Below are 25,920 nucleotides of genomic sequence, written 5' to 3' on the forward strand. Positions count from 1 at the left end.
TCTGGTTGCTCTTCACCCCAAATGCGGCAATTTTGCTTATTTACGTAGCCATTCAACCAGAAATGAGCCTCATCGCTGAACAAAATTTGTCGATAAACACATTTCGAACCGAACACTGATTTTGGTAACAAAATTCAATGATTTGCAAGCGTTGCTCGTTAGTAAGTCTATTCATGATGAAATGTCAAAGCATACTGAGCATCTTTCTCTTTGACACCATGTCTGAAATCCCACGTGATCTGTCAAATACTAATGCATGAAAATCCTAACCTCAAAAAAATCACCCGTTATTAAAAGAAAACGACGGTAGTTTTGATGTTGACGAAGAAAGCATTAGTGAAAACAGTGAAGCCGACGAGCCTGGGGATCAAAACTTACCAACAGTTGAAGGTGCATCTAAGCGCCTTTCATTGTTATCACTAATGGAAACTTAAAAATAAAGTATTGAAACTCATGTTTACATATCTTTAAAAGCCAATAATATATGCTTTTATTTACAAGAAAAATAAAAAGTGCTTCTGTGCCTATTAACATTTAGTAACATTCAAATATGTATATGTATTTTGCTATGAGATCTTTTAAATTTGCGAAAAAAGTACCATGTGAAATCTCTTAAAGTTTCACATTTATTTTGATTTTAACTTTAACTCTATTTTAAACATTTTAATGCGTTCTTCACTAGCAAGTTTCAGTTTCTCAATTTCCAGTTTGGTTTCTTTTTCTGATTCAGTTTCAATTCTTTTCAAGTCTACCTCATTCTTTTCTTTTTCTAATTCTATTTTCTTAACTTCTAATTCCAACCTTTTCTCCTGAATAAAAATCAATTTATTAAACGGGCCTTCACCCTTTCTTTTTGGTTTTTTTGTTGAACTTCTAAAGTCCAACGAACTTTGTGGTGTAGAAGTTCCCGCGGCGGCGGCATTGCAATCGCTGGGTCAACTAAATCCTCACAATCGAGCGCACACAAGTCGTAGGAATCGATGGTATCGTTTAACGAACTATCAGCACAAGGGGAATCAGTCAGTACCTCAATGCTGTCAGTGCTTTCAAAAATTACTCCGGGATTTACATTTTTGCGTTGCCCGAAGATAACTTCCATTAAGTTAAAGTTGGGACAAGTTTTGTTGACATGCGCTGATACGCTTGACTCGTCACCATTAGCGAGTAGTCCAGACCCAGTTTTGTTTTTCCAGGCTGCCGCGGCAACGTACGACGCTTTGAGATACCTCATTTTGCTTTTCATAGCTACGCAAAAGACAGATTGAAGTGCCGGTATATTTTGCTGCAATTTTTCGTAAAACCTTTGGGAGGTCGGTTTCTGGAAGATATGCGTAAATTCGTGTTAAAACAAACATATGTACCTAAACATTTTCACTTTTCTAAAACCCTTACCTCAAAAGATTCTGGACTATCTTTAATTGCGTCGGATACTGCTTGCAACAGCTGCAGGGACTTCGACTCCGTACAGCGATGGGACGGTTTCAGCCGTAGGCGCTTTCGCTTTAACTTCTTATTCTGAAATATAAAACAATTGCAGCAATTAAATAAAATTTATGTTCCGAGTTTCATTCCTACCTTTTCCATTTTAATTTTCACAATAATATTCATCAGCTGGTCGTTTGGAAGGGTTGCTTTTGCAATATCGTAAATTTACAAGCGTTCTTTACACACTGACATTGGTGCGTAATGTGTTTAAATGAATTTCCATATACATAAGTCGTTGCCAGATTTTTACGCGTTCGTAAATATACACGGTTTAAGAGGTTTACAGGGCTTTTACACGTTTAAACGAATACCCTTAATAATAAAAATATATGGGACGCAAGTCATAAATTTACAGAAGAGATAACATTAAACACACACACATACATGTATTGTATTGTACAGTTGAAAACAACCCCATGTGGTGTGCCGTAAATATACACACATATGTTTAATTAGATAACTAAGAACTCAAAAATAGTATAAGTTAACACGAAACATATTCATAATTATAGCTGACGCTAATATTTTAATAACAAATATAGCTGAGCTAATAGTTCGCAATCAGAAATAAAGTTATAGCTGACAGTAATAAAGGTTACTTTTAGCTTAAGAAAGAATATGTAAGTTAGTTGCAATTTAAAGTTTAATAAAGAAGGTCGTACGGACCCAATTAAAATAAAACCACTTTCTTTTTCGGAGCTCTAGCAAAAAGCCCGATAACTTATATAAGGTTTACATTTTACCAAATAAAATCAGAATGAATAAATTCTCACTCGATGAAGGTCTTTTCATTTCCCCCACCAGAGGTAAGGAATGATAAATCTTTATTGAGGTATTAACACAAAATATTCAAGATGTTTATCCAAATGTAGACATTATTTTTTTGAGTATTCCGGCTACGAACTGTTCAGGAGAAAGATCTTTTTCCAGCTTGAAAAGAGTCAAAACGTATTTACGCGCAAGTATGGGCCAAGAGAGACTCAATGCTTTAGCACTACTGTCAATTGAAGCCCAACTAGTTCAAGAAATTGACTACAACGACATAATTGATGATTTTGCTCAGACGAAAGCCAGAAAGAAGATATTTGAAAATTAAGTTATACATTATAGTTTAAGAAAACTGTATTGTTTAACATTTATACTTTTATTAAATAAATATTATATCTTAATAATATGAACGGACTCAAAGAAATAAAATTTCATCCTTTAAAAAGGGCGGCTAATCAGACAGGGCCTAGGGCGTCAAAATACTTAATCCGCCACTGCCTAGGTGTTCAATTATCATTGAACATGCTTACTTATTTACTATCAGCAAAGCCGAAAGACTATTAAAAATAAATATCTATTTTCAAATATATTAAACGTACATACATATGTACATAAGCAGACACATGCATTTACATGCAATGCGCATCTAATAATAATAAAAATGCATAGAGAATTGTAAACTAAATGGGTAAACACAAGTCATAAATTTACAGATGAGATAACATTAAACACACACAAATGTTTTGAATTGTACACTTAAAAACGACCCCATTTCATGCAGCATAAACAATATGCTGCAATACTTACAAACATATACACATACACATATAATTAGTTACTTAAGATAGTTTCCTAAAATAGTATATAGGCAATGAAAATATCAAATAAAATTAGAATGAATAAATTCTCCCTCGATACAAGTCTATCATTGCCCCCCACCAGCGGTAAGGTTTGTTAGAAACTATATTGAGGCAATATCACTAGACTTAAAATGTTATTTTAGTTTTATTTTGCAATCTTCTCAACCAGCTGGTGTGGCAAGATGCAAAAATTTTTTTGCTTTCCCAGTTATTTTTAAATTGTACACTACTCTAAAAACTTCTTGTTCCTAGTTCAGATAATCCCTAGAAATCCTATCTATTGCTTCAATGAGTGCTGGCAATTGCCCGGCATCACCCTCAAAAGAATTTACATATTTTTATCTTTTTCAATACGTTGCCTTACTGACCTCTGATTATGTATTGAATTTAATTCTACTATATAATTTTGTAAAGTCCCATTATTATGAGCCATTTTATTTAAATTGATTTATTTTTCTTTTTCGAGAACTTCTGTTTTATTAGAATACTAGAGGACCCATCCACGCTTTACTGTGGGGATCCATAGATAACACTACTACTACCATCTATATGATTTCTATTGGTTAGATTCTAACCATATGTTAATGGGATATAGCATTTTTGTGAAGCAACTTGTGTTAGTTTACAAAAAAATTGATCATAAAAGCATTTAGTGTGTTAATAAATTGTTTTTTTTTGGGAAAAATATTGTTGAATTTGGGCTCTGAACCAGGGAGATCAATCGTTGAAAGGAGATTTGCTAAGTTGGAAAGAGGCGAAATGAGCAACGAGGACAATGAGGGCAGTTGACGCCCTAAAGAGGCGAAAGCTCTGTGCATAGTAGGTGCTTCGCAAGTTTAAAATCTAGCAAAAGAAAAAAAACGAATTGCTGACTCTGAGGAGTGTTTGAGTGCTCTTTAATCGTAATAAAACCGATTTTTTGCGTCGGTGTGTGACAATAGAAATACGGCTCCATCATTTCACGCTGGAGTCCAATCTACAGACATTATAGTGGACTGCATATGATGAACCGGTACTCAAGCGTGGAAAGACGAAAAAGTCGGCTGACAGGGTTATGACATCAGTCTTTTGGAGTGCACGTGGTATAATATTCTTCGACTGAGCCAGTTATAATCCATTGCACTGCGTATTTGGTTGCAGTTTTATTCTACTATTTCAAATATTTAGCAGATGTATTATTTGTTAAGAAGGATCAGGAGAGCTCCGATAATAAACGCGTCCGCTCGCCGATAAATTCAAAGTGCTATAGGGAGAACCGCGACGCGCTATTTATAGGCACAACAAAAGAATGTTATAGAGTGGGATATCCATAACAGTTAGACATACACCATTGGGGAGTTTTCTGTAGACCTTTTGCCTGCGTTTGCAGCGCAAGCGGAAAAAATGTAATTATTTACGACATCACGTTAGAAAACTCAAAAACAACAGTATTTCTCCACTATTTAATGGAATGTTCGTAGATTTAGTTAATATTTACTAAAAGTGCTAACTTATCGTGTTAGTGCTAACTTTCGTTATCGTGACTAATTGCCTGACGATTCTTTTTGGTTCTTCGGAAGTGAAGTGCGAAAAAACAAATTAAACCTTAAAAAAACATTAAATACATACATAAACAAGTAAGGAAGGGCTAAGTTCGGGTGTCACCGAACATTTTATACTCTCGCATGATAAAGTGATAATCGAGATTTCATTATCCGTCATTTACATATTTTTTTATTTTGCTGTAAAATTAATTAGAATTAAATTCTGAGAGATTTACCGATATTTTCGGTGAAAAATTAGGTTGGGTTAGGTTAGGCACTGAGTTCTTCGTGTTCGATATCAGGGACCGCGAAAAGTTATAGTCCGATCACGACAATTTTTCCACAAGGGATACCTTAGCTCAAATAGCGTATTTATGTAAATGTATATATTATACAGAGAAGGCATCAGATGGAATTCAAAAGATCGTTATATTAGAAGAAGGCGTGGTTGTGAAACGATTTTACCCATATTTTGTACATGTCATCAGGGTGTTAAGAAAATATTATATACCAAATTTCATTGAAATCGGTCGAGTAGTTCCTGAGATATGGTTTTTGGCCCATAAGTGGGCGACGCCACGCCCATTTTCAATTTTTGACAAAAGCCTGGGTGCAGCTTCTTTCTGCCATCTCTTCCGTAAAATTTAGTGTTTCTGACGTTTTTTGTTAGTCGGTTAACGCACTTTAAGTGATTTTCAACATAACCTTTGTATGGGAGGAAACGACTCTATAGAGTTTGGTTGACATAGCTATAGTAGTTTCCGAGATATGTACAAAAAACTTAGTGGGGGGCGGGGCCACGCCCACTTTTTTAAAAAAATTACGTCTAAATATACCCCTTTCTAATGCGATCCTTTGTGCCCAATTTCACTTTAATATCTTTATTTATGGCTTAGTTATGACATTTTATAGGTTTTCGGTTTCCGCCATTTTGTGGGCGTGGCAGTGGGCCGATTTTGCCCATCTTCGAACTTAACCTTCTTATGGAGCCAATAAATGCGTGTACCAAGTTTCATGATGATATCTCAATTTTTACTCAAGTTACAGCTTGCACGGACGGACGGACAGACGGACGGACGGACAGACAGACATCCGGATTTCAACTCTACTCGTCACCCTGATCACTTTGGTATATACAACCCGTTATCTGACTTTTTTAGTTTTAGGACTTACAAACAACCGTTATGTGAACAAAACTATAATACTCTCCTTAGCAACTTTGTTGCGAGAGTATAAAAATACAAAGCAAAAAATTTCAAATACAAAATACATATTGGAAGTGTAATGCAGTGGTGCCTATGTATATACAAAAGAAAAAGAAAAATAAAGGAATAAATAAAACATAAATATTAAAAAATTGCTATAAAAAAAGATAGAAAAGTGGAGTGAAAAAGGATTAATACAATACTGTTATTCATATAATAAACTATTAATACAGTTGTAGGGTTATAAAGCTTTTTCTATAACCGCGCAAATTCACAAAAACAGCGAAAAGTAAAGCCAAATTGTAGCAAAGGGCCGAGTAACGACACTGTAAGGTGGTCAGGTATTAGACTAACTTTATTTGCACAATTCTTCTCCTTAAATAATATTCTATACAATATTTCGATACCGCTTAATATGTACATAATTCCGCTTTGTATTAATTCATATATACATATATATGTTATGTACTTCTAACAGTCCATAAAACTAAGTACCTACTTAACGCTATTGCTTCTTCATATTTAATTTAGATATTAAAAGAGAAATGTAAAAATGGGAATGCAGCATTGCAATATGCTACTTACATATTAAGCTTAGTACATGCTAAGTAGGGCTAACTAATTTGCACAAACAAACATACGTGTAATTGCGTGAGCGGAGCATAGCGTTAGCAAAAGTATACAGAGCAAACGCAAGCAAACACAATGCAAATACAATTATTAACTGCATTGAGGTGAATGACTTCTAATGCTTAACCTTGAATATTAGGCAAATAAGAAGAAGTAGAAATAGCAAAAAATATATAAGAACATATGGTTTAAGAATGCAGTGGTTTGCAATCGGTGACCCAACATCCCGGCCCCGTTGAAAGACATTTCAAACAGGTAGTAGTGCTAGCTTGTGAATTGGTCGCCGAATGATTCCCTTCGTTGTTCGAATGTCCACCACACGTATTTTAGAGTCCTTTCCTGGAATACAGTTTATAACTCTTCCAATATGCCATTTTTGTGGTGGTAAGTTGTCTTCATGGATGATAACCATTGAGTTGTTGTTGATGTTTGGCTGTTCCGAAAACCACTTTGATCGTATTTGCAGTTCGTTGATATAATCATTTGACCACCTGTTCCAAAACGTCTGTTTAATGCTAGTGACTTGATTCCATCTGTGTAAGCTGCTTATTTCGCCTGACAACCTTCGCTCTGGGAGTGCCGTTAGTGCGCTACCAATAATAAAATGCCCCGGAGTTAATGCTTCATAATCGTTTGGGTCCGATGATAATGGTGTTAGTGGCCGAGAATTTAACAGAGCTTCTATCTCCACCAACACTGTTGTTAGTTCCTCAGCCGTGAGTCTTGCATTTTTGATGGTACGGTTGAGATGACCCTTAGCCGATTTAACTGCGGCCTCCCAAATACCGCCAAAATGAGGTGCTCTGGGAGGAATGAAATTAAAATTTACAAATTCATTAGCACAGTATTTTACAATTTTATCTTTGTTTTCGGTATTAAATAGAAATGATTTTAGTTCAGCTGGTTTGCTGCAAGCGCCCACAAAATTTGTTGCGTTGTCACAAAAGATGTCAGAAGGTAGCCCTCTCCTTCCAATCATCCACTTCAATGATGCTAAGAACGCGTCCGTGGTTAGGTCCGATACAAGTTCGATGTGAACCGCCTTCGTCGCTAGACAAACAAAAATCGCGATGTATGATTTATAAGGTGTTTTACCTCGAATACGCAAATATACGTTGACTGGTCCGCAGAAGTCAATACCGCAACGCGCAAAGGGGCGAGATGGAGTCAATCGCTCGACAGGTAACTGTCCCATTACCTGGTTCATCAGCTTTGGCTTGTAACGTATACAATGTGTGCACGATCTGACGATACGTCTTGCTAAATCGCGTGCATTGACTATCCAAAACTGAAGTCTTATTAGTGCTACGAGTGCCTTTGGTCCTGCATGGTAGTGTTTTCGATGTAGGTGGCGAGCGTAATGCACAACGAATTCGCATTTGCTTGGCAACAGCATTGGGTGTTTCCTTTCTTCTGGAATATCTGCTGATTCCAATCGACCTCCAACTTTGAGTATTTGAAATCCTTCGGTATACTCTAAAAACGGATTTAAATAACGCAATGGACCATTTGTCGTGAGACCTTTCTGTAAGAGGTGAATGTCATTAGCAAAATGTATATGTTGAATGTTCCAAATTATGCAAAGTAAGGCGTGATGCAACTCTCGTGGTGAGAGAGTTGATGATTCGTTAAGTTGTGCATTTTGTCGACAAATATTGATGAAGCGGAACATCCAAGCTATTAATCGAAGGCTGCTAGAATAGTTACTTCGCTGATTCACGATTTCCAAAATGTAATTGGTGCTAACGATTGATTTGAATGCAGATTTTCGCTTCTCCTTTTCGACAACTTCCATGTCGATATCTTTGCAGTTGTCCTTTGGCCATTTATTTGAATTTTCGTATAGGGACCCCGGTCCGGTGTACCATATTGAAACAACAAGTTCCTTTACAGTACATCCTCTAGACGCAACATCCGCCGGGTTACAATGAGTTGGTACATGTCTCCAATGGGCACCTTTGGTTAAGTCCTGGAATTCCGAAATTCGATTGCCAACAAAGGTCGAAAGTGTTGCAGAATGCATCTTCAGCCAATGTAAGACTATTTGTGAGTCTGTCCAAAGAAAAATATTAAAAGATTTATGAGAAATTGTTGGTTTGATTTTAGCTAATAAACGAGCGAGGAGAAGAGCGCCACACAGTTCTAATTTTGGTAACGATTGCTTTTTGATGGGTGCAACTCTGGACTTAGCAGTGAGTAAGCGAATAGTAGCAGTGCCAGATTTGTTGATAAAACGAGTGTAAATTGCGCAACCATATGCACGATTCGATGCGTCACAAAATCCATGTATCTGAAAAGACTCCATATCTGCTGAAAAACAAGGCCTTGGTACCTTGATTAATGAAAGATCCGATAAGGAATTCAGAAAGTTTTTCCAAGCCCATTCAATATTCTGTGGCACTGATTCATCCCAATCCAACTTTAGTAGCCATATTTCTTGCAACAAAATTTTTGAAGCTATAACAACAGGAACCAAAATACCGAGTGGGTCGTAAAGTGACGATGCAACAGAGAGGATGGAACGTTTTGTAAGACGACCACTGAGTCCTAGTTTTACTTCAAATGAAAAAATAAAACAATCAAGATTTTGGTTCCATTTTAGTCAAAGTGCGTTAGTGATAGAGGAATCTACGTTTAAATCCCTTAACGAGTCGTCTTCTCTGAATCGATGATGATTAGAATGCCACTTTGTTAATTTAAACTTTCCTAATTCTAACAGTTGTGTTACCTCTTGCCTTATCTGCGAAAGTTCGGTTAGACTGTCAGCACCACACAGTAAGTCGTCTACGTAAAACGATGACTTCACGATCTTTGCGCCAATTGGGAATTGTTTTGAATGTTGTTCAGCTAGGTACAACAAACTCCGTATAGCAAGATATGGTGCAGCAGCCATTCCATACGTTACAGTATTTAGTTGGTACGTCCGAATCTTCTCAGTCGGTGAACTCCTCCACAGAATGTACTGGAACTTTCGATCATCTTCGTGCATTAGTATTTGCCGATACATCTTGACTATGTCCGCAGTGAGTGCAAACCTATTGAATCGGAAACGAAGAAGAAGCATAAAAAGTTCGCATTGGATTGTAAGACCAACCATCTGAATATCGTTTAGTGATTTTTGGGATGTAGTTCGACAGGAGGCGTCAAATACGACTCTAAGCCTTGTTGTTGTACTTGTTGGTTTAAGAACGCAGTGATGTGGTATAAAATAATGCGGTTCGCTCAGATTCGGATTCCTTACGATGCTCATATGACCCAGGCTCTCGTAGTCGTTCATAAATTCAACGTACTGTTCTGTCAATTGTGGTGATTTGGCTAATCGACGTTCTTGTGCATTGAATCGTCGCAATGCCGTAGTGTATGACTCACCCAAGCACGTCGGATCATCCTTGAAAGGGAGTTTGACTACTATTCTGCCGCAAGGTCTTCTTGCCACGGTTGTATTGTATAAATTATCACAAATCTGTTGTTCACGAGTCCAAGGCTCTGGGATGGTAGTGACTTCTTCCAATTTCCACAACTTTTCCAATTTGGCATCTAAAGATTCATTGGCTAAAAATAAACAAGATGGCTTAGATATATTGTTACTGCCGGTATTATAGCGTCCCGAAACGATCCAGCCTAAGAGCGTTTTTTGCAAGATAGGTAAATTAGACCCAAGATGGATTTGGTCTACAGATAGCAGACTGAAAAACGTTTCCGTACCCAGCAACATGTCGATCTTCTTTGGAATATTAAATTCATCATCAGCGAGTACTATATTTTTTGGAATATTCCATGTTGAAATGTTGATTTCCGGATCTGGTTGATAAGCAATGTGCGATGTAATACAAAAAGTTAATGGAAGCTCGAAACCGGTGACTTGAGACTTGAAGTTAGTTGAAGTTTTGAATTTAATATTTGTTGATGACGAACCGATGCTTTGAATTTCTATGTTTTGTTTGTTTCTTGGCAGCAGCAACCTTTGCGAAAAATTATCTGTGATGAAATTGACTTGCGAACACGAATCTAGCAACGCTGTACCCAATCTATAGCTTCCAGTTGAATCACGAACGAAAATTTTTGCTGTTGCAGGGATTACATTATCCAACGATGAATTATTCATATGAGTATGTACGGCTGCCTCCTGTGTAGGAAATAGTTGAGTAGTTGTTGGTTGGCCTGAAGGTGACCCGCGGTGAAGTAAACTATGGTGTTGTCGTGCACAAACCTTGCACCTGTGCGATGATGAACAATTGGCTACTTGATGTCCCTTTGATAAGCAATTGATGCAAAGTCCAATTTTCTTTGCATGATCGAAACGTTGAGTTATGTTTAGCGACTTAAACCGTTCACAGTTAAAAATCTTGTGGTTGTTGTTAAAACAGAATTGGCACGATATGGTAGAGCAGGATTTCGGAGTGGAGTGCTTGTTAAAACCTTGAGCTGGCGAAGTACTACCATGCGGGTTGTCGAGTGACTCCAGATATTGGCAGTGTCTTTCCAAAACTGCGATGAAATCCTCCCATGACGGCAGCGTTCTGAAATCTAGCGACTCCTTCCACCTTTTGTTGGTCTGTTCATCAGACTTCTGCAATATTAGGTAAATTAGCATTGCTTGAGAAATTTGCCTGTCATTACCCAGTGATGTCAAAGAACCATAAATAGCAGAAGCTTTGTCAATCAAACTTCTTAGCTGAATGCCATTTGGTTTCATAACTGCAGGTAAATAAATAGCGAATTTATTCCTTCCAAGAAAATTAGTGGTTTGTTGTCATAACGTACCTTCAATCGTTCTAACGCCTTTGGGTAGTTTTCGTTTGTAACCTGAAACGCATTTACAGTTTCTAAGGCTTGACCTTGGAGACAATTTCGTAAATGGTTGAATTTTTCAATATTTGTTAAATTGAACTCGTGATCAATTATTTGTTTGAACGAGGTAATAAAATTTTGATAATTCGAATACTTGCCATCAAACGTAGGAAGCTTAAGTGGTGGAAGTTTTGAACTTGATTGTACCACGCAAGTTGTATCCGAAAATGAAACGTTGTTATCTTCTGCCAGTTGTGATTGAATAACCAATTTAGTTGTTACGTAAAGTTCTTCCAGGTCAGCACGTCCTCCGTCCTCAGAACCCAATCTTTCGATGTCCGTTTGAATTGAGAGAATCTGCTTGAAGTATGACTCCAGGATGCCTAGACGACATTTGTATTCCGCTACTGAAAGAACTTTTCCACCTGGTCGTAAGCTAGCATCGATGATATTTTTAATTCGTGTGATATTTTTCTTGGTGCTGGTGCGTTGTTGTTTTAGTTCGTCCAAAGACATTGTAGAACGATCTATGTGCTTTATACTGACTTCAAATTATTTCAAATTATTATAATTTTCCTTCTAGTGAGTAGTTGAGTAATACATGATTTGTTAATTTATTGTAAAATGGTATCAACGGAATTTAATATTGTATATATGCGAAACAAATATGCGAATATCACCTGGCGGAAGTGGTACTAGCGAAACGTAGCGGCGACAAGTAGATGTGCTGTTCTGTGTGCGATCGCTGCTGATGTGTCCAATGGTAAAGATGACCAATGGTGAAGATCCAATGATGATGATGTCCCACGATGCAGTCTAATACTGACCACCAAACTTCGAAAGATATGCGAACAACGAAACAATTTACTCGTGCCCCACGTTGGGCGCCAAAAAATGTAGGGCTATAAAGCTTTTTCTATAACCGCGTAAATTCACAAAAACAGCGAAAAGTAAAGCCAAATTGTAGCAAAGGGCCGAGTAACGACACTGTAAGGTGGTCAGGTATTAGACTAACTTTATTTGCACAATTCTTCTCCTTAAATAATATTCTATACAATATTTCGATACCGCTTAATATGTACATAATTCCGCTTTGTATTAATTCATATATACATATATATGTTATGTACTTCTAACAGTCCATAAAACTAAGTACCTACTTAACGCTATTGCTTCTTCATATTTAATTTAGATATTAAAAGAGAAATGTAAAAATGGGAATGCAGCATTGCAATATGCTACTTACATATTAAGCTTAGTACATGATAAGTAGGGCTAACTAATTTGCACAAACAAACATACGTGTAATTGCGTGAGCGGAGCATAGCGTTAGCAAAAGTATACAGAGCAAACGCAAGCAAACACAATGCAAATACAATTATTAACTGCATTGAGGTGAATGACTTCTAATGCTTAACCTTGAATATTAGGCAAATAAGAAGAAGTAGAAATAGCAAAAAATATATAAGAACATATGGTTTAAGAATGCAGTGGTTTGCAATCGGTGACCCAACATCCCGGCCCCGTTGAAAGACATTTCAAACAGGTAGTAGTGCTAGCTTGTGAATTGGTCGCCGAATGATTCCCTTCGTTGTTCGAATGTCCACCACACGTATTTTAGAGTCCTTTCCTGGAATACAGTTTATAACTCTTCCAATATGCCATTTTTGTGGTGGTAAGTTGTCTTCATGGATGATAACCATTGAGTTGTTGTTGATGTTTGGCTGTTCCGAAAACCACTTTGATCGTATTTGCAGTTCGTTGATATAATCATTTGACCACCTGTTCCAAAACGTCTGTTTAATGCTAGTGACTTGATTCCATCTGTGTAAGCTGCTTATTTCGCCTGACAACCTTCGCTCTGGGAGTGCCGTTAGTGCGCTACCAATAATAAAATGCCCCGGAGTTAATGCTTCATAATCGTTTGGGTCCGATGATAATGGTGTTAGTGGCCGAGAATTTAACAGAGCTTCTATCTCCACCAACACTGTTGTTAGTTCCTCAGCCGTGAGTCTTGCATTTTTGATGGTACGGTTGAGATGACCCTTAGCCGATTTAACTGCGGCCTCCCAAATACCGCCAAAATGAGGTGCTCTGGGAGGAATGAAATTAAAATTTACAAATTCATTAGCACAGTATTTTACAATTTTATCTTTGTTTTCGGTATTAAATAGAAATGATTTTAGTTCAGCTGGTTTGCTGCAAGCGCCCACAAAATTTGTTGCGTTGTCACAAAAGATGTCAGAAGGTAGCCCTCTCCTTCCAATCATCCACTTCAATGATGCTAAGAACGCGTCCGTGGTTAGGTCCGATACAAGTTCGATGTGAACCGCCTTCGTCGCTAGACAAACAAAAATCGCGATGTATGATTTATAAGGTGTTTTACCTCGAATACGCAAATATACGTTGACTGGTCCGCAGAAGTCAATACCGCAACGCGCAAAGGGGCGAGATGGAGTCAATCGCTCGACAGGTAACTGTCCCATTACCTGGTTCATCAGCTTTGGCTTGTAACGTATACAATGTGTGCACGATCTGACGATACGTCTTGCTAAATCGCGTGCATTGACTATCCAAAACTGAAGTCTTATTAGTGCTACGAGTGCCTTTGGTCCTGCATGGTAGTGTTTTCGATGTAGGTGGCGAGCGTAATGCACAACGAATTCGCATTTGCTTGGCAACAGCATTGGGTGTTTCCTTTCTTCTGGAATATCTGCTGATTCCAATCGACCTCCAACTTTGAGTATTTGAAATCCTTCGGTATACTCTAAAAACGGATTTAAATAACGCAATGGACCATTTGTCGTGAGACCTTTCTGTAAGAGATGAATGTCATTAGCAAAATGTATATGTTGAATGTTCCAAATTATGCAAAGTAAGGCGTGATGCAACTCTCGTGGTGAGAGAGTTGATGATTCGTTAAGTTGTGCATTATGTCGACAAATATTGATGAAGCGGAACATCCAAGCTATTAATCGAAGGCTGCTAGAATAGTTACTTCGCTGATTCACGATTTCCAAAATGTAATTGGTGCTAACGATTGATTTGAATGCAGATTTTCGCTTCTCCTTTTCGACAACTTCCATGTCGATATCTTTGCAGTTGTCCTTTGGCCATTTATTTGAATTTTCGTATAGGGACCCCGGTCCGGTGTACCATATTGAAACAACAAGTTCCTTTACAGTACATCCTCTAGACGCAACATCCGCCGGGTTACAATGAGTTGGTACATGTCTCCAATGGGCACCTTTGGTTAAGTCCTGGAATTCCGAAATTCGATTGCCAACAAAGGTCGAAAGTGTTGCAGAATGCATCTTCAGCCAATGTAAGACTATTTGTGAGTCTGTCCAAAGAAAAATATTAAAAGATTTATGAGAAATTGTTGGTTTGATTTTAGCTAATAAACGAGCGAGGAGAAGAGCGCCACACAGTTCTAATTTTGGTAACGATTGCTTTTTGATGGGTGCAACTCTGGACTTAGCAGTGAGTAAGCGAATAGTAGCAGTGCCAGATTTGTTGATAAAACGAGTGTAAATTGCGCAACCATATGCACGATTCGATGCGTCACAAAATCCATGTATCTGAAAAGACTCCATATCTGCTGAAAAACAAGGCCTTGGTACCTTGATTAATGAAAGATCCGATAAGGAATTCAGAAAGTTTTTCCAAGCCCATTCAATATTCTGTGGCACTGATTCATCCCAATCCAACTTTAGTAGCCATATTTCTTGCAACAAAATTTTTGAAGCTATAACAACAGGAACCAAAATACCGAGTGGGTCGTAAAGTGACGATGCAACAGAGAGGATGGAACGTTTTGTAAGACGACCACTGAGTCCTAGTTTTACTTCAAATGAAAAAATAAAACAATCAAGATTTTGGTTCCATTTTAGTCAAAGTGCGTTAGTGATAGAGGAATCTACGTTTAAATCCTTTAACGAGTCGTCTTCTCTGAATCGATGATGATTAGAATGCCACTTTGTTAATTTAAACTTTCCTAATTCTCACAGTTGTGTTACCTCTTGCCTTATCTGCGAAAGTTCGGTTAGACTGTCAGCACCACACAGTAAGTCGTCTACGTAAAACGATGACTTCACGATCTTTGCGCCAATTGGGAATTGTTTTGAATGTTGTTCAGCTAGGTACAACAAACTCCGTATAGCAAGATATGGTGCAGCAGCCATTCCATACGTTACAGTATTTAGTTGGTATGTCCGAATCTTCTCAGTCGGTGAACTCCTCCACAGAATGTACTGGAACTTTCGATCATCTTCGTGCATTAGTATTTGCCGATACATCTTGACTATGTCCGCAGTGAGTGCAAACCTATTGAATCGGAAACGAAGAAAAAGCATAAAAAGTTCGCATTGGATTGTAGGACCAACCATCTGAATATCGTTTAGTGATTTTTGGGATGTAGTTCGACAGGAGGCGTCAAATACGACTCTAAGCCTTGTTGTTGTACTTGTTGGTTTAAGAACGCAGTGATGTGGTATAAAATAATGCGGTTCGCTCAGATTCGGATTCCTTACGATGCTCATATGACCCAGGCTCTCGTAGTCGTTCATAAATTCAACGTACTGTTCTGTCAATTGTGGTGATTTGGCTAATCGACGTTCTTGTGCATTGAATCGTCGCAATGCCGTAGTGTATGACTCACCCAAGCACGTCGGATCATCCTTGAAAGGGAGTTTGACTACTATTCTGCCGCAAGGTCTTCTTGCCACGGTTGTATTGTATAAATTATCACAAATCTGTTGTTCACGAGTCCAAGGCTCTGGGATGGTAGTGACTTCTTCCAATTTCCACAACTTTTCCAATTTGGCATCTAAAGATTCATTGGCTAAAAATAAACAAGATGGCTTAGATATATTGTTACTGCCGGTATTATAGCGTCCCGAAACGATCCAGCCTAAGAGCGTTTTTTGCAAGATAGGTAAATTAGACCCAAGATGGATTTGGTCTACAGATAGCAGACTGAAAAACGTTTCCGTACCCAGCAACATGTCGATCTTCTTTGGAATATTAAATTCATCATCAGCGAGTACTATATTTTTTGGAATATTCCATGTTGAAATGTTGATTTCCGGATCTGGTTGATAAGCAATGTGCGATGTAATACAAAAAGTTAATGGAAGCTCGAAACCGGTGACTTGAGACTTGAAGTTAGTTGAAGTTTTGAATTTAATATTTGTTGATGACGAACCGATGCTTTGAATTTCTATGTTTTGTTTGTTTCTTGGCAGCAGCAACCTTTGCGAAAAATTATCTGTGATGAAATTGGCTTGCGAACACGAATCTAGCAACGCTGTACCCAATCTATAGCTTCCAGTTGAATCACGAACGAAAATTTTTGCTGTTGCAAGGATTACATTATCCAACGATGAATTATTCATATGAGTATGTACGGCTGCCTCCTGTGTAGGAAATAGTTGAGTAGTTGTTGGTTGGCCTGAAGGTGACCCGCGGTGAAGTAAACTATGGTGTTGTCGTGCACAAACCTTGCACCTGTGCGATGATGAACAATTGGCTACTTGATGTCCCTTTGATAAGCAATTGATGCAAAGTCCAATTTTCTTTGCATGATCGAAACGTTGAGTTATGTTTAGCGACTTAAACCGTTCACAGTTAAAAATCTTGTGGTTGTTGTTAAAACAGAATTGGCACGATATGGTAGAGCAGGATTTCGGAGTGGAGTGCTTGTTAAAACCTTGAGCTGGCGAAGTACTACCATGCGGGTTGTCGAGTGACTCCAGATATTGGCAGTGTCTTTCCAAAACTGCGATGAAATCCTCCCATGACGGCAGCGTTCTGAAATCTAGCGACTCCTTCCACCTTTTGTTGGTCTGTTCATCAGACTTCTGCAATATTAGGTAAATTAGCATTGCTTGAGAAATTTGCCTGTCATTACCCAGTGATGTCAAAGAACCATAAATAGCAGAAGCTTTGTCAATCAAACTTCTTAGCTGAATGCCATTTGGTTTCATAACTGCAGGTAAATCAAATAGCGAATTTATTCCTTCCAAGAAAATTAGTGGTTTGTTGTCATAACGTACCTTCAATCGTTCTAACGCCTTTGGGTAGTTTTCGTTTGTAACCTGAAACGCATTTACAGTTTCTAAGGCTTGACCTTGGAGACAATTTCGTAAATGGTTGAATTTTTCAATATTTGTTAAATTGAACTCGTGATCAATTATTTGTTTGAACGAGGTAATAAAATTTTGATAATTCGAATACTTGCCATCAAACGTAGGAAGCTTAAGTGGTGGAAGTTTTGAACTTGATTGTACCACGCAAGTTGTATCCGAAAATGAAACGTTGTTATCTTCTGCCAGTTGTGATTGAATAACCAATTTAGTTGTTACGTAAAGTTCTTCCAGGTCAGCACGTCCTCCGTCCTCAGAATCCAATCTTTCGATGTCCGTTTGAATTGAGAGAATCTGCTTGAAGTATGACTCCAGGATGCCTAGACGACATTTGTATTCCGCTACTGAAAGAACTTTTCCACCTGGTCGTAAGCTAGCATCGATGATATTTTTAATTCGTGTGATATTTTTCTTGGTGCTGGTGCGTTGTTGTTTTAGTTCGTCCAAAGACATTGTAGAACGATCTATGTGCTTTATACTGACTTCAAATTATTTCAAATTATTATAATTTTCCTTCTAGTGAGTAGTTGAGTAATACATGATTTGTTAATTTATTGTAAAATGGTATCAACGGAATTTAATATTGTATATATGCGAAACAAATATGCGAATATCACCTGGCGGAAGTGGTACTAGCGAAACGTAGCGGCGACAAGTAGATGTGCTGTTCTGTGTGCGATCGCTGCTGATGTGTCCAATGGTAAAGATGACCAATGGTGAAGATCCAATGATGATGATGTCCCACGATGCAGTCTAATACTGACCACCAAACTTCGAAAGATATGCGAACAACGAAACAATTTACTCGTGCCCCACGTTGGGCGCCAAAAAATGTAGGGCTATAAAGCTTTTTCTATAACCGCGTAAATTCACAAAAACAGCGAAAAGTAAAGCCAAATTGTAGCAAAGGGCCGAGTAACGACACTGTAAGGTGGTCAGGTATTAGACTAACTTTATTTGCACAATTCTTCTCCTTAAATAATATTCTATACAATATTTCGATACCGCTTAATATGTACATAATTCCGCTTTGTATTAATTCATATATACATAGTTATATATGTTATGTACTTCTAACAGTCCATAAAACTAAGTACCTACTTAACGCTATTGCTTCTTCATATTTAATTTAGATATTAAAAGAGAAATGTAAAAATGGGAATGCAGCATTGCAATATGCTACTTACATATTAAGCTTAGTACATGCTAAGTAGGGCTAACTAATTTGCACAAACAAACATACGTGTAATTGCGTGAGCGGAGCATAGCGTTAGCAAAAGTATACAGAGCAAACGCAAGCAAACACAATGCAAATACAATTATTAACTGCATTGAGGTGAATGACTTCTAATGCTTAACCTTGAATATTAGGCAAATAAGAAGAAGTAGAAATAGCAAAAAATATATAAGAACATATGGTTTAAGAATGCAGTGGTTTGCAATCGGTGACCCAACATCCCGGCCCCGTTGAAAGACATTTCAAACAGGTAGTAGTGCTAGCTTGTGAATTGGTCGCCGAATGATTCCCTTCGTTGTTCGAATGTCCACCACACGTATTTTAGAGTCCTTTCCTGGAATACAGTTTATAACTCTTCCAATATGCCATTTTTGTGGTGGTAAGTTGTCTTCATGGATGATAACCATTGAGTTGTTGTTGATGTTTGGCTGTTCCGAAAACCACTTTGATCGTATTTGCAGTTCGTTGATATAATCATTTGACCACCTGTTCCAAAACGTCTGTTTAATGCTAGTGACTTGATTCCATCTGTGTAAGCTGCTTATTTCGCCTGACAACCTTCGCTCTGGGAGTGCCGTTAGTGCGCTACCAATAATAAAATGCCCCGGAGTTAATGCTTCATAATCGTTTGGGTCCGATGATAATGGTGTTAGTGGCCGAGAATTTAACAGAGCTTCTATCTCCACCAACACTGTTGTTAGTTCCTCAGCCGTGAGTCTTGCATTTTTGATGGTACGGTTGAGATGACCCTTAGCCGATTTAACTGCGGCCTCCCAAATACCGCCAAAATGAGGTGCTCTGGGAGGAATGAAATTAAAATTTACAAATTCATTAGCACAGTATTTTACAATTTTATCTTTGTTTTCGGTATTAAATAGAAATGATTTTAGTTCAGCTGGTTTGCTGCAAGCGCCCACAAAATTTGTTGCGTTGTCACAAAAGATGTCAGAAGGTAGCCCTCTCCTTCCAATCATCCACTTCAATGATGCTAAGAACGCGTCCGTGGTTAGGTCCGATACAAGTTCGATGTGAACCGCCTTCGTCGCTAGACAAACAAAAATCGCGATGTATGATTTATAAGGTGTTTTACCTCGAATACGCAAATATACGTTGACTGGTCCGCAGAAGTCAATACCGCAACGCGCAAAGGGGCGAGATGGAGTCAATCGCTCGACAGGTAACTGTCCCATTACCTGGTTCATCAGCTTTGGCTTGTAACGTATACAATGTGTGCACGATCTGACGATACGTCTTGCTAAATCGCGTGCATTGACTATCCAAAACTGAAGTCTTATTAGTGCTACGAGTGCCTTTGGTCCTGCATGGTAGTGTTTTCGATGTAGGTGGCGAGCGTAATGCACAACGAATTCGCATTTGCTTGGCAACAGCATTGGGTGTTTCCTTTCTTCTGGAATATCTGCTGATTCCAATCGACCTCCAACTTTGAGTATTTGAAATCCTTCGGTATACTCTAAAAACGGATTTAAATAACGCAATGGACCATTTGTCGTGAGACCTTTCTGTAAGAGATGAATGTCATTAGCAAAATGTATATGTTGAATGTTCCAAATTATGCAAAGTAAGGCGTGATGCAACTCTCGTGGTGAGAGAGTTGATGATTCGTTAAGTTGTGCATTATGTCGACAAATATTGATGAAGCGGAACATCCAAGCTATTAATCGAAGGCTGCTAGAATAGTTACTTCGCTGATTCACGATTTCCAAAATGTAATTGGTGCTAACGATTGATTTGAATGCAGATTTTCGCTTCTCCTTTTCGACAACTTCCATGTCGATATCATTGCAGTTGTCCTTTGGCCATTTATTTGAATTTTCGTATAGGGACCCCGGTCCGGTGTACCATATTGAAACAACAAGTTCCTTTACAGTACATCCTCTAGACGCAACATCCGCCGGGTTACAATGAGTTGGTACATGTCTCCAATGGGCACCTTTGGTTAAGTCCTGGATTTCCGAAATTCGATTGCCAACAAAGGTCGAAAGTGTTGCAGAATGCATCTTCAGCCAATGTAAGACTATTTGTGAGTCTGTCCAAAGAAAAATATTAAAAGATTTATGAGAAATTGTTGGTTTGATTTTAGCTAATAAACGAGCGAGGAGAAGAGCGCCACACAGTTCTAATTTTGGTAACGATTGCTTTTTGATGGGTGCAACTCTGGACTTAGCAGTGAGTAAGCGAATAGTAGCAGTGCCAGATTTGTTGATAAAACGAGTGTAAATTGCGCAACCATATGCACGAATCGATGCGTCACAAAATCCATGTATCTGAAAAGACTCCATATCTGCTGAAAAACAAGGCCTTGGTACCTTGATTAATGAAAGATCCGATAAGGAATCCAGAAAGTTTTTCCAAGCCCATTCAATATTCTGTGGCACTGATTCATCCCAATCCAACTTTAGTAGCCATATTTCTTGCAACAAAATTTTTGAAGCTATAACAACAGGAACCAAAATACCGAGTGGGTCGTAAAGTGACGATGCAACAGAGAGGATGGAACGTTTTGTAAGACGACCACTGAGTCCTAGTTTTGCTTCAAATGAAAAAATAAAACAATCAAGATTTTGGTTCCATTTTAGTCAAAGTGCGTTAGTGATAGAGGAATCTACGTTTAAATCCTTTAACGAGTCGTCTTCTCTGAATCGATGATGATTAGAATGCCACTTTGTTAATTTAAACTTTCCTAATTCTCACAGTTGTGTTACCTCTTGCCTTATCTGCGAAAGTTCGGTTAGACTGTCAGCACCACACAGTAAGTCGTCTACGTAAAACGATGACTTCACGATCTTTGCGCCAATTGGGAATTGTTTTGAATGTTGTTCAGCTAGGTACAACAAACTCCGTATAGCAAGATATGGTGCAGCAGCCATTCCATACGTTCCAGTATTTAGTTGGTAAGTCCGAATCTTCTCAGTCGGTGAACTCCTCCACAGAATGTACTGGAACTTTCGATCATCTTCGTGCATTAGTATTTGCCGATACATCTTGACTATGTCCGCAGTGAGTGCAAACCTATTGAATCGGAAACGAAGAAGAAGAATAAAAAGTTCGCATTGGATTGTAGGACCAACCATCTGAATATCGTTTAGTGATTTTTGGGATGTAGTTCGACAGGAGGCGTCAAATACGACTCTAAGCCTTGTTGTTGTACTTGTTGGTTTAAGAACGCAGTGATGTGGTATAAAATAATGCGGTTCGCTCAGATTCGGATTCCTTATGATGCTCATATGACCCAGGCTCTCGTAGTCGTTCATAAATTCAACGTACTGTTCTGTCAATTGTGGTGATTTGGCTAATCGACGTTCTTGTGCATTGAATCGTCGCAATGCCGTAGTGTATGACTCACCCAAGCACGTCGGATCATCCTTGAAAGGGAGTTTGACTACTATTCTGCCGCAAGGTCTTCTTGCCACGGTTGTATTGTATAAATTATCACAAATCTGTTGTTCACGAGTCCAAGGCTCTGGGATGGTAGTGACTTCTTCCAATTTCCACAACTTTTCCAATTTGGCATCTAAAGATTCATTGGCTAAAAATAAACAAGATGGCTTAGTTATATTGTTACTGCCGGTATTATAGCGTCCCGAAACGATCCAGCCTAAGAGCGTTTTTTGCAAGATAGGTAAATTAGACCCAAGATGGATTTGGTCTACAGATAGCAGACTGAAAAACGTTTCCGTACCCAGCAACATGTCGATCTTCTTTGGAATATTAAATTCATCATCAGCGAGTACTATATTTTTTGGAATATTCCATGTTGAAATGTTGATTTCCGGATCTGGTTGATAAGCAATGTGCGATGTAATACAAAAAGTTAATGGAAGCTCGAAACCGGTGACTTGAGACTTGATGTTAGTTGAAGTTTTGAATTTAATATTTGTTGATGACGAACCGATGCTTTGAATTTCTATGTTTTGTTTGTTTCTTGGCAGCAGCAACCTTTGCGAAAAATCATCTGTGATGAAATTGACTTGCGAACACGAATCTAGCAACGCTGTACCCAATCTATAGCTTCCAGTTGAATCACGAACGAAAATTTTTGCTGTTGCAAGGATTACATTATCCAACGATGAATTATTCATATGAGTATGTACGGCTGCCTCCTGTGTAGGAAATAGTTGAGTAGTTGTTGGTTGGCCTGAAGGTGACCCGCGGTGAAGTAAACTATGGTGTTGTCGTGCACAAACCTTGCACCTGTGCGATGATGAACAATTGGCTACTTGATGTCCCTTTGATAAGCAATTGATGCAAAGTCCAATTTTCTTTGCATGATCGAAACGTTGAGTTATGTTTAGCGACTTAAACCGTTCACAGTTAAAAATCTTGTGGTTGTTGTTAAAACAGAATTGGCACAATATGGTAGAGCAGGAAAATGTGTAACCTTTTGGTTGACTCCTTGATTTCGGTGTGGAGTGCTTGTTAAAACCTTGAGCTGGCGAAGTACTACCATGCGGGTTGTCGAGTGACTCCAGATATTGGCAGTGTCTTTCCAAAACTGCGATGAAATCCTCCCATGACGGCAGCGTTCTGAAATCTAGCGACTCCTTCCACCTTTTGTTGGTCTGTTCATCAGACTTCTGCAATATTAGGTAAATTAGCATTGCTTGAGAAATTTGCCTGTCATTACCCAGTGATGTCAAAGAACCATAAATAGCAGAAGCTTTGTCAATCAAACTTCTTAGCTGAATGCCATTTGGTTTCATAACTGCAGGTAAATCAAATAGCGAATTTATTCCTTCCAAGAAAATTAGTGGTTTGTTGTCATAACGTACCTTCAATCGTTCTAACGCCTTTGGGTAGTTTTCGTTTGTAACCTGAAACGCATTTACAGTTTCTAAGGCTTGACCTTGGAGACAATTTCGTAAATGGTTGAATTTTTCAATATTTGTTAAATTGAACTCGTGATCAATTATTTGTTTGAACGAGGTAATAAAATTTTGATAATTCGAATACTTGCCATCAAACGTAGGAAGCTTAAGTGGTGGAAGTTTTGAACTTGATTGTACCACGCAAGTTGTATCCGAAAATGAAACGTTGTTATCTTCTGCCAGTTGTGATTGAATAACCAATTTAGTTGTTACGTAAAGTTCTTCCAGGTCAGCACGTCCTCCGTCCTCAGAATCCAATCTTTCGATGTCCGTTTGAATTGAGAGAATCTGCTTGAAGTATGACTCCAGGATGCCTAGACGACATTTGTATTCCGCTACTGAAAGAACTTTTCCACCTGGTCGTAAGCTAGCATCGATGATATTTTTAATTCGTGTGATATTTTTCTTGGTGCTGGTGCGTTGTTGTTTTAGTTCGTCCAAAGACATTGTAGAACGATCTATGTGCTTTATACTGACTTCAAATTATTTCAAATTATTATAATTTTCCTTCTAGTGAGTAGTTGAGTAATAAATGATTTGTTAATTTATTGTAAAATGGTATCAACGGATTTTAATATTGTATTTATGCGAAACAAATATGCGAATATCACCTGACGGAAGTGGTACTAGCGAAACGTAGCGGCGACAAGTAGATGTGCTGTTCTGTGTGCGATCGCGGCTGATGTGTCCAATGGTAAAGATGACCAATGGTGAAGATCCAATGATGATGATGTCCCACGATGCAGTCTAATACTGACCACCAAACTTCGAAAGATATGCGAACAACGAAACAATTTACTCGTGCCCCACGTTGGGCGCCAAAAAATGTAGGGCTATAAAGCTTTTTCTATAACCGCGCAAATTCACAAAAACAGCGAAAAGTAAAGCCAAATTGTAGCAAAGGGCCGAGTAACGACACTGTAAGGTGGTCAGGTATTAGACTAACTTTATTTGCACAATTCTTCTCCTTAAATAATATTCTATACAATATTTCGATACCGCTTAATATGTACATAATTCCGCTTTGTATTAATTCATATATACATATATATGTTATGTACTTCTAACAGTCCATAAAACTAAGTACCTACTTAACGCTATTGCTTCTTCATATTTAATTTAGATATTAAAAGAGAAATGTAAAAATGGGAATGCAGCATTGCAACATGCTACTTACATATTAAGCTTAGTACATGCTAAGTAGGGCTAACTAATTTGCACAAACAAACATACGTGTAATTGCGTGAGCGGAGCATAGCGTTAGCAAAAGTATACAGAGCAAACGCAAGCAAACACAATGCAAATACAATTATTAACTGCATTGAGGTGAATGACTTCTAATGCTTAACCTTGAATATTAGGCAAATAAGAAGAAGTAGAAATAGCAAAAAATATATAAGAACATATGGTTTAAGAATGCAGTGGTTTGCAATCGGTGACCCAACAACAGTGAAAATTTTATTTACAAATAAAGGCGAAAAAGTTGTTGTTGGTATAAGAATCCAAGGGATTGTACTTGAAGTTTAATTTTGATTATGTTCATACAAACAAATTTCATTGCAAAAAAAATAACGAATTTGAAGCTGCTTATTATGTATATTTGAGAAAGCAGCTTCAAAAAACATAAAAAAATATGTGCATGGTTGATGGAAATGTCCGCTTAATAGAGGGTCAATTTAATAGAGCCATCACTTTATTTGTATACGTTTGCAATAGAGATGAGCGATTAGTGATTTTTCGATATCTGTGATTTCAGTGATTGCTATTTTTAAATCACTGTGATTTTATATTGCTATTGCGATCGCAACTAAGTCGACGTTCAAACGTCGTTGTTGTTGTTGTAGCGGCAGATTCTGCCAATTTGACACTGTTTGGCCGAATAAAAGTCCGGGTCTGTTCCACTTACGTAGACCCGACTGTCGTGGGAACGACGGAAACATTTTGTCGTTATTGGCGGCAAATTCTTATTTGGCTCCTGTAACTCGAGTCAAGTTTTTCCGCCTTTCTTTTCACAACATTTCCGCAAATGTTGGAGCGGTTCGGCTACCTGACACTTAGAGCGTATTGCAAAGTTCATTTGTAGGTTGGTATGATGGTTTCACACATTTCTTAGAAGGAATTACCATTAGTGTGGTTGATAATTTGTTTGTTTAGAATACCCGCTTTTAATATTTTCAAGACCAAATAATTAACGCGAGTTTCCTAATCTTTGGGAAAATATTAAAAACCCGTAATTTTTTTATTCCATCATTTTTTCTGAAATTAATTAGTTACAATTTTTGTTTTCATCACAAAAAGCTTTCAAATTTGGTAGTTAACACCAGCACTTACTTGTTGAGTCACTCCAGAATAAAAACACTGTTTTTTTGTATTATTGCCAATAACTGTC

General features: G+C 38.0%; 4 protein-coding genes across 4 annotated transcripts in view; all 4 read right to left on the reverse strand.

The window, feature by feature from the left end:
- The window catches only part of LOC125779266 (uncharacterized), a 124,274-nt gene that overhangs the window by 89,993 nt on the left and 8,361 nt on the right, over positions 1–25,920 (reverse strand). The gene's annotated exons all lie outside the window — the stretch shown is intronic.
- LOC125779278 (uncharacterized) lies at positions 9,067–17,434 on the reverse strand. Its single transcript, XM_049460422.1, has 2 exons — positions 17,319–17,434; positions 9,067–11,169 (listed from the first exon to the last, which is right to left on the reverse strand). Exon 2 carries the CDS (start codon positions 11,165–11,167, stop codon positions 9,074–9,076), a length of 2,094 nt encoding a protein of 697 aa, XP_049316379.1. The 5' UTR covers positions 11,168–11,169; positions 17,319–17,434; the 3' UTR covers positions 9,067–9,073.
- On the reverse strand, positions 15,267–17,861 carry LOC125779686 (uncharacterized). Its single transcript, XM_049460958.1, has one exon. It carries the CDS (start codon positions 17,859–17,861, stop codon positions 15,267–15,269), a length of 2,595 nt encoding a protein of 864 aa, XP_049316915.1.
- LOC125779507 (uncharacterized) lies at positions 23,234–25,911 on the reverse strand. Its single transcript, XM_049460864.1, has 2 exons — positions 23,436–25,911; positions 23,234–23,368 (listed from the first exon to the last, which is right to left on the reverse strand). The coding sequence occupies exons 1-2, from the start codon at positions 23,976–23,978 to the stop codon at positions 23,363–23,365; spliced, it is 549 nt and encodes a 182-aa protein (XP_049316821.1). The 5' UTR covers positions 23,979–25,911; the 3' UTR covers positions 23,234–23,362.

The sequence above is a fragment of the Bactrocera dorsalis genome, chromosome 6, assembly GCF_023373825.1.
Source record: "Bactrocera dorsalis isolate Fly_Bdor chromosome 6, ASM2337382v1, whole genome shotgun sequence".
NCBI classification, from domain to species: domain Eukaryota; kingdom Metazoa; phylum Arthropoda; class Insecta; order Diptera; family Tephritidae; genus Bactrocera; species Bactrocera dorsalis.